The sequence below is a fragment of the Aquarana catesbeiana genome, linkage group LG07 (assembly GCF_042186555.1).
Source record: "Aquarana catesbeiana isolate 2022-GZ linkage group LG07, ASM4218655v1, whole genome shotgun sequence".
NCBI lineage: Eukaryota > Metazoa > Chordata > Amphibia > Anura > Ranidae > Aquarana > Aquarana catesbeiana.
In genome coordinates this window covers 44,970,879-44,980,776 of record NC_133330.1, presented here as the reverse complement: position 1 = coordinate 44,980,776, position 9,898 = coordinate 44,970,879, and the positions used below count along the sequence as shown (strand labels likewise).

At 46.6% G+C, this 9,898-nt stretch overlaps 1 protein-coding gene across 1 annotated transcript in view; it reads left to right on the top strand.

The window, feature by feature from the left end:
• Nucleotides 1-2,691: 2,691 nt before the first annotated feature.
• Nucleotides 2,692-9,898, top strand: part of LOC141102863 (pyruvate dehydrogenase E1 component subunit beta, mitochondrial-like) — a 28,073-nt gene continuing 20,866 nt past the window's right edge. The window contains exon 1 of the mRNA XM_073591894.1: nt 2,692-2,781. Within this exon, the coding sequence (XP_073447995.1) occupies nt 2,692-2,781 (90 nt within the window). The remainder of the gene's footprint in view (nt 2,782-9,898) is intronic.

The following is a 9,898-nucleotide window of genomic DNA, read 5'->3' as shown; positions in this document are numbered from 1 at the left end:
AAAAAATACCAGGGTTATAGCTGCTATATACCAACCATAACCTTGGTAAACCACTTCAAAGCCGCAACGTATATTTACGTATTGCAGCTGGTGAGTGGATAATAAATAAGACATCCAATAAAATGACATGTGGGGGCCTGCTGTATAGGCCAACTGCAATGCCCCCCCCACAATAAGAGATCCTGACCTTGGAGGTGGTGAGGTCCTTTTCTCATACCCATTTTCATAGTGCAAAACATAAACATATAGTGGTTTTCTATATATTAAAGGATAAGGTCACCTTTAGGTGCATGATACATATTGAGGGTGTAACATGTTCTTATGTACCCACCTCCCGCTGCCAACACTTCCCGCTCTGTGACAGCTGACTATTCTCCCCACACTCGCTGTCACAATTTTTAAAACATCTCAGCCATGTGGGGTTCCACCCACACGGGGGGGTCATTCATTCAGTTTTCTGTGAATAAATAGACTACAAGTACTGTCAGCCATTGCAGTTGATGGCTTGTAGTTCACAAACAGCTGCGAGGGTGATGATGAGCGCTCCTGTAGTCCATTCATCTTTTTGCTCTCAGGTGATATGATATGGTGCCTGTCCACATCAGAAAGAAAGAGAAAAACACAGAAGCATTGTGTGACAAGTTCATAAAACCTTTATAAGACCCCTTTCACACTGGCGCTTTGCAGGCGCTACAGTGCTAAAAATAGTGCCTGTAAAGCTCCCTGAAAGAGCCGCTGCTGTGTCTCCAATGTGAAGGCCCCGAGGGCTTTCACACTGGAGGGGTGCGTTGGCAGGACGCTAAAAAAGTCCTGCTAGCAGCATCTTTGGAGCGGTGAAGGAGAGGTGTATACACCGCTCCTGGCCATTGAAATCAATGGGGCAGCGCGGATATACCGCTGCTGCAGCAGCGCTTTACGGTGGTTTTTACCCTTTCTCGGCCGCTATAGTGGGGGGTAAAAGCACCCCGCTAGCAGCCGAATAGCGGCGCGAAATTGGCGACAAAGCACTGCTAAAAATAGCGGTGTTTTACCGCCGATGTCCCCACCGCCCCAGTGTGAAAGGGGCCTTGGGGTACTTTCATACTGAGGCGCTTTGCAGGCGTTATAGTGCTAAAAATAGCGCCCTGAAAGAGCCGCTCAATTCACTCCAATGTGAAAGTCCCGAGGACTCTCACACTGGAGCGGAGCGATTGCAGGACGGTCAAAAAAGTCCTGCAAGCCGCATCTTTGCAGCGCTATAGGAGTGATGTATTCACCGCTCCTAAAGCGCCCCTTCCCGTTGAAAACAATGGGGCAGAGCTGCAAACCCGCCGGCAAAGCGCCGCTGCAGTGTGAAAGTGTTAAATAGTAAAAACTGATACAAACTCGCTTTGTCATATAAAATAAGAGAGATCTTCTCACCGCTCACCAAAAGTCCCTGCTGTAGTATCTACACCCCACATCCCTCTTCTTATTAGTATAATGATGAATGTGAGCCCCTCCCCCACCCTGTGATCACCTTTCCTGTGTGTCCTGTCACTACCTAGGAATACACACACAGCCATCACATAGATGTGAATGTACACAGGGGGTGTGAGGATCAGAGCCACCACAAGAGGGCGCAGTGAACTGTGTGACCGCTGAAGAGAAGGAAGATACCAACATAGCAATATAGGGGGGGCGGAATCTCCGATTTTTTAGCAGTTATCATCCGATCTTCTCCTGCTCTCCCTCAGGTTGAAACATGAAGGCGCTGAGTAATGTGATTGCCGCAGAGTCCGCACTGTGTTTACCGAGAGATAAACTACAGAACATACAGCGAATTATAAAGATGACAGAAGGATTGCACCATGCGCCATTCGCGGGACTCTAATGCGCATGCGTCGGCAGGGGATCCGACGCATGCGTACTAGGGGCTGGTTTTTCGAGCGATCCTAAAGCGCATGCGTCGGCCGGGAATTCGACGCATGCGCACTGGGGCCCGGTTTTGCCGCGATCGTACTGCGCATGCGTCGGCCGGGATTCCGACGCATGCGCACTGGGGGCCAATTTTGCCGCGATCGTACTGCGCATGCGTCGGCCGTGAATCCGACGCATGCGCACTGGGGGGCAGGTTTTGCCGCGATCGTACTGCGCATGCGTTATCCGGGAATCCGACGCATGCGCACTGGAGGCCGGTTTTGCTGCGATCGTACTGCGAATGCGTCGGCCGGGAATCCGACGCATGCGCACTGGGAGCCGGTTTTGCCGCGATCGTACTACGCATGCGTCGGCCGGGAATCCGACGCATGCGCACTGGGGGCAGGTTTTGCCGCGATCGTACTACGCATGCGTCGGCCGGGAATCGGACGCATGCGCACTGTGGGCCGGTTTTGCCGCGATCGTACTGCGCATGCGTCATCCGGGAATCCGACGCATGCGCACTGGGGGCCGGTTTTGCCGCGATCGTACTGCGCATGCGTCGGCCGGGAATCGGACGCATGCGCACTGTGGGCCGGTTTTGCCGCGATCGTACTGCGCATGCGTCAGCCGGGAATCGGACGCATGCGCACTGGGGGCCAGTTTTGCCGCGATCGTACTGCGCATGCGTCGGCAGGGGATCCGACGCATGCGTACTAGGGGCTGGTTTTCGAGCGATCCTAAGGCGCATGCGTCGGCCGGGAATCCGACGCATGCGCACTGGGGGACGGTTTTGCCGCGATCGTACTGCGCATGCAGTTTTTTGGAACGATCTCATTGGTTTGGATTTGTTTGGACGTTTCCGGGAAAAGTGAGAAGATCCTCCATAATGACTCCGCCCAGGTACAGAGGGGGAGGGGTCTATGTCTCTATATGATATTATATGGAATGATAAGATGTGTATTATGATGTGTGCTGAGGGGCCCATCCCCCCTCTCACCACCACACATCCACATTCAGCAGGCCTTTCCTAGTGCCTCTATGTAGAGGTAATCAGAGAAGGTGATGTACTATAGGGGGCAGTGTGGGGATTTCTACCATAGAACATCGCTGACTATCAGAGTCTCCTCTACACCCCAATCCTACACCTGGGGGGGTAGTAAAAGCAGGCCGCTGATTTCTGGATTTATTGTGTTCTATTTTACACGGATCGGGCTCAGAGGAAGCGGAGATTTATCTGCTCAGGGGGGATAGGTGAGATCTCATTATAGAATAATCCGCTTCTTCTAGGTTCCCCTCCCCCACATGGAGCTCATCCGGAACCATCTGCAGCCTCTCTGTAATGATTAATCACTAGTATTACCCCGGGGAGAGGAGAAAACATTTCACTTACCTGATCCTCCACCCCTCCCCCAGCACGAGGTGCCCCCCATACCATCCCCCACTGGACTGTCCTTTGGTGTCCTGACATCCAATACAGGACTATGGACCCTGCTCTGGTCACCAATCACCTTTGTAGTGTTGGGGTGCGGATGGTGCGGGGAGGAGGATCAGGTAAGTACCTCTCCTTTTATTCTTCCTCTGGACATAAATGGACAATTACCCCTTACAGGTTTTTTTTGCTAGAAAATGACTTAGAAATCTCCAAACATTACATATCGGTTTAAGCAGAGGCTCTAGAGAATAAAATGGTGGGTGGTGCAATTTTTTTATATCACACAATGTTTTTCAAACGCAATTATTATGGGGGAAAAAAAATCTACTTTAACCACTTACCTAGCGGACACTTTTACCCCCTTCCTGCCCAGGCCAATTTTCAGCTTTCGGTCACACTTTGAATGACAATTGGGCGGTCATACAATGCTGAACCCAAATGACATTTTTATTATTTTCTTCACACACAGAGAACTTTCTTGTGGTGGCATTTAACCATTTCCATACCGGACCTATCCTGGCACTTCTCTCCTACATGTAAAAATCACAAACTACTCAGAACCCCCAAACATTATATATGTTTTTTTAGCAGACACCCTTGGGAATAAAATGGCGGTCGTTGAAACTTTGTATCTCGCACGGTATTTGCGCAATAATTTTTCAAGATGCTTTTTTTTTAGGAAAAAAAAAACAGTTTCAAGAATTAAAAAATAACAAAACAGTAAAGTTAGCCCAATTTTTTTGTGTAATGTGAAAGATGATGTTACGCCGAGTAAATAGATACCCAACATGTCACGCTTTAAAATTGCGCACACTTATGGAATGGCGCCAAACTTCGGTACTTAAAAATCTCCATAGGCGATGCTTTAAATTTTTTTTACAGGTTTCCAGTTTAGCGTTACAGAGGAGGTCTAGTGCTAGAATTGTTGCTCGCGCTCTAACGCACGTGGCGATACCTCACATGTGTGGTTTGAACGGCGTTTACATATGTGGGTGGGACTTCTGAGTGCAAGCTACCGGGGACAGGGGCGTTTTATATTTTTATTTTTTTACATTTTTTTTTACACTTTTTTACATTTTATTTTTTTTTTATCACTTTTATTTCTATTACAAGGAATGTAAACATCCCTTATAATAGGAATCTATTGTGACAGGTCCTCTTTATGGAGAGATGTGGGGTAAATAAGACCTCACATCTCTCCTCCAGGCTGGAAAGCATGAGATCGAAAAAAAAATTCACAATCTCATGCTGACAGCCGCGATCGCGGCTTTGTTTACATCCCCAACCCAGAAGTGACGTCATAACTTCGCACCCAGGCCTCTGACGGTCATAGAGATGACTGGTTACCAGAAATCTCTATGGTTGTCATCCGGCGGCGGACGGGGGGGGGGGGGCTAATGGTTAATCACCTCGGGGGGGGGTTATTTTTTGCTAAACAGATGAAAAATGACTGAACATTTTGAAAAAAAAAAAAACATTTGTCATAAAATTTTGCACACAGGTAATTTTTCTCCTCCACTGATGTTCTCTGATAAGACTGATAGGCGGGTACTGAGCAGGCAGCACAGCACTTTTATTTGTGTACAGCGTCGCACGACCGCGCAATTGTCAGCTAAAGTAACGAAGTGCCGTATGGTCATGAAGGGGGGTAAATCTTCCGGAGGTCAAGTGGTTAAAAGCCTTTCCAGGTTACCAGTTTAGAGGTACACAGGAGGTCTGGAGATGGAATCATTGCGGTGATATCTCATGTGTGTCCCATGTATCGGGGAAACTTCTACACCTGTCTCAAAAAATCCACCAAAAATGCAGCTGCGGGGGAGTTTTTGATGCGTTTTCATTTTAATAGGAAGGGGAGTTTTTCTTTTTTAACACACACCAAAAATTCAGCAAACAGGACTCTTAAAAATGCAACTGACCAGTGTGAAGAGTTCCACAGATCTTCAATGCATTTTTCTTACACTTTTAATAGCTGAAAAACTGCAGTATCATGGAGACGGGTGGGGGCCATCTTCCCCTCACTTGTCTCCATGCACAGCAAGTGACAAGACGCGATCACCTCCGCCACTGCCGACGCCTCCGGTAAGCGGCGGAGGGCACTGGTAATCCGCCGCAGAGACCACTTTCATCTTGTAGCGGACCGCCTGCTGAAAAGGAGGATATCAGGGTTATGGCAGCTAGCTGCTGCCATAACAACGATATCCTCCTTCAAACAGCCGACGTAAAACTGCGGCGGGCGGTCCGTAAGTGGTTAATATTAGTTTGACATAAATTATATATGTTTGTTGCGCCCTTTATTTTTCTTTTATATGTTTATTAGTAGTCACTAATTTCAGATGCAACATCAGACATATTAGTTTCAGGTTTGGCCCCATTTTCCACTTCACATTTCTTGATCTCTGTAGCTGCGTATCGGGACGATGTCTCTTTGCCTGTGATTAGCGCAGCGCCGACTTCCTGGCGGGCTCTGCATGTGTGGTTTGCAAACACGCTGGAGCTCATCCTTAATCCCAAATATGGGTGTAACGTGTTATGAAATGTGAACGTATCCTTTAAAAAAGTGGCGACCCGCCCATAGGGGGTGCTGAGTGCCGCCCACCCTCCAGGCAGTCACAAAAAAAAAATGTAAAAAAAAAAAAAAAAAAACTTTTTAAAGCTGGCCCTTTAAAAAAAATATATATATATACAAAAAACGGTCCTTAAGTTCACTGTGTTCGGACGCCGGACACAGTGCACTTATGGGAAGCGCCACATCTATGCAATCACAAGATTGCAGACGTGGCGCTGCATTTGCGGGCGTACAGCCCCCCTTGCGGCGCTTTGTGAAGTGCCGATTAGCTTTCGCCCGGCGCTAGTATCTATTACTATCGCCGAGCGGTTTGATTGACATCTGAGTATGATGTCACTTCCTGTTTCTCTCTCTCTCTCTTTCTCTCTCTCTCTCGGAAATAGGAAGTATGAGAAGAACGGAGCTCTCCACAGGAGACGCCGCTGGAGAGGACAACACATAGCAAAGTAAGTAACGGGGGGAGGGGGGTTTGGTGGTGACACACACTGCTGCAATTTGGTGACACTGCTGCAATTTGGGGACACATACTGCTACAATTTGGTGACACTGCTGCAATTTGGTGACACTGCTGCAATTTGGGGACACATATTGCTGCAATTTGGGGACACTGCTGCAATTTGGGGACACTGCTGCAATTTTGTGACTCATGCTGCTGCAATTTGGTGACACTGCTGCAATTTGGGGACACATACTGCTACAATTTGGTGACACTACTGCAATTTGGGGACACTGCTGCAATTTTGTGACTCATGCTGCTGCAATTTGGCGACACTGCTGCAATTTGGTGACACATACTGCTGCAATTTGGTGACACTGCTGCAATTTAGGGACACATACTGCTGCAATTTGGTGACACTGCTGCAATTTGGGGACACATCCTGCTGCAATTTGGTGACACATACTGCTGCAATTTGGTGACACTGCTGCAATTTGGTGACACATGCTGCTGCAATTTGGTGACACTGCTGCAATTTGAGGACACATCCTGCTGCAATTTGGGGACACATCCTGCTGCAATTTGGTGACACATACTGCTGCAATTTGGTGACACTGCTGCAATTTGGTGACACATGCTGCTGCAATTTGGTGACACTGCTGCAATTTGGGGACACATCCTGCTGCAATTTGGGGACACATACTGCTGCAATTTGGTGACACTGCTGCAATTTGGTGACACATGCTGCTGCAATTTGGTGACACATACTGCTGCAATTTGGTGACACATACTGCTGCAATTTGGTGACACGTGCTGCTGCAATTTGGTGACACGTGCTGCTGCAATTTGGTGGTGACACGTGCTGCTGTAATTTGGTGGTGACACATGCTGCTGCAATTTGGTGACACAGGCTGCTGCAATTTGGTGGTGACACAGGCTGCATTTTATGTGACACAGGCTGCATGTAAGGAGGGACTCCGCTGGGGGCACCTGATGTAAGGAGGGACTCCGCTGTGGACACCTGATGGCATCTGGTGGCAGTCGACGTGGCTAGTGACACGCACGGGGCTCCCACTGATTCTGCATTATGGTGAGTTGAATGATTTCATTTTATATTACAATGTAATAATAGAAATAATGCACTTCAATCATCCTGACACCATAACAACCATGGTGCCGGGATGATTGAATCATTATCTTCTGATTTTTAAACTTTCTAGAATACACATATTTCTATTGTTGTGTAGGATCTGGGCCTGCTGTCCCTCATTTGACGGAGCGATCACATGGTAAACGGCCGTGATCCGTGATGCGCCGGGTCCAGAGGACACGGATGTTCTCGGGTCCGCGCCCCAAGTGATGTCCATGGACGCCCTCCCAGGAGAAGCCGACCGCGCTGTAGCCGTCTTTTGGCTATGGCCCAGTCGGCATGTGGTTAAGGCTCCATTCCCAACATGGCGTTCTGTTTTGTGGACGTAATCGCCACGATTCTGCTTGCGATTTGGAAACACCACAAATCGTGGGACGCTCTTGTGATTTTGAATGGCACCAAAGCACGAACAGAACCGTGGGACACCTGACCCCCAAAATAAGTTCTTGTACTTTTTTTGGGCGTTGGGCGTCCTGCGAGTTTGTTTGCGTGTTTTTACTGTGATTTTACCGCGATTCGTCAGGCAACAATCGCACCGCGATTTGGCGTCATTCAAAATAGCAGGGATCACAAGGGCGTCCCGTGATTTGTGGCGTTTCTGAATCACGGGCAGAATCGCAGCGATTCCGCCCGCAAAACAGAACGCCATAGTGGGAATGGAGCCTAAGTCGCGGGGGTTTCAAATCCCCAGATTGGTGAAGCGCCCGACGGTGGGAGATCGTGGCAATCTGGCACAGCAGACTGGAGGGGGGAGGGGGGTCCAGTGTAAGGTCACCTTACAAATTTTCTGTAAAGGTGAACTTGCACTTTAATGAGGACAGACTTATGACAGACTCAGATGGGATGATTTACTAAAGGCAGATAGACTGTGCACTTTGCAGTTGCTCAAGAGCTTAGTAAATGAGCAGAAGCTCTGCTGACTTCCATCATTAAATCATGTGCAAGCAAAAATTGTGTTTTTTTTTCCTTTTTATTTTCTATGCACGTGATTGGGTATTCTTTGCAAAGTGACGCTTTACCTCATTTACTAAGCTCTGGAGCAACTGCAAAGTGCACAATCTATTTGCCTTTAGTAAATCAACCCCAGAGACTCTAACATTGTTATAAAAAACATGCAGTCAGCCCTGACACCTTCTCCTGAGGTAAGAAAAGGTAAGAAATATTTGTATAAACATTTTTTTTTTTTTTTTTTAGGTGGGAACACATAAGAAACAAATTTTTTTAACATTTGATTGCAAAAGTGAAAATACACTTTAAAGTAGATGTAAATCAATCACTAAAATCTGATATACGTTTTATTTAAATCCAATTTCATTATGAATAATTTGCAGCTTTCAATAACCACTTGCACCCACCTGCAATGTACTGCGGACGAGCGGCGCTGTAGGCAAAGCAGCGTACCCAAAGCCACTGCCTACTTCCAGGTTTGCACACAGAGGGAGCCTGTCAGCAAGTCCTGGCCAAGGATTCACAGCTGGGACCTGCTGATTGGCTGTGTGCAATCAGAGCCCAGAGCTCTGTGTTGGTAATCAACACAGAGCTCTGTACAGAGGGAGCGACCTGTCAGTTTTTCATCCCTGCTAAGAAACTAAGATCTAGTAAAGGCAGCACGCTTTACACTTAGGCACTTGACAGAGATGTTAACCCTTTCCTACTCAGTGTCATTAGTACAGTGACAGTGTATAGCAGTAATGGCAAACCTTGGCACCCCAGATGTTTTGGAACTACATTTCCCACAATGCTCATGCACTCTGCAGTGTAGTTGAGCATCATGGGAAATGTAGTTCCAAAACATCTGGAGTGCCAAGGTTCGCCATTACTGGTGTATAGGACTATCACTGTTCGCTGTATCAATGGCACTGGTGATGTCAGTGGTAGATAGTCAGTTCCTCCTAGTGTCAGAACGCTACACTATCCCAGTCCCATTATAAGTAGTTGATCACCACCATTAGTAGTATAAACTAAAAATTTAAAGTAAATAAAAATTCCAATATATAATTTTATATATATATATATATAATATATACATAATATATACATACACACCCTAGTTTGTAGACGCTATAACTTTTACACAATCCAATTAATCTACACTTATTGGGATTTTTTTTATCAAAGACATGTAGCAGAATACATTTTGGCCAACATTTATAAAGAAATTCTATTTTTTTTTTATATGTTTTATAGCAGAAAGTAAAAAATATATATTTTTTTTAAATTGTCGGTCTTTTTTTGTTTATAATGCAAAAAATAAAAAAAACAGTGGTGATCAAATACCACCAAAAGAAAGCTCTATATGTGGGAAAAAAAGGACATAAATTTTATTTGTGTACGGCGTCGCACCACCGTGCAATTGTCAGTTAAAGGGGTTGTAAACTCTCGTGTTTTTTCATCTTAATGCATCCTATACATTAAGGTAAAAAAACTTCTGGT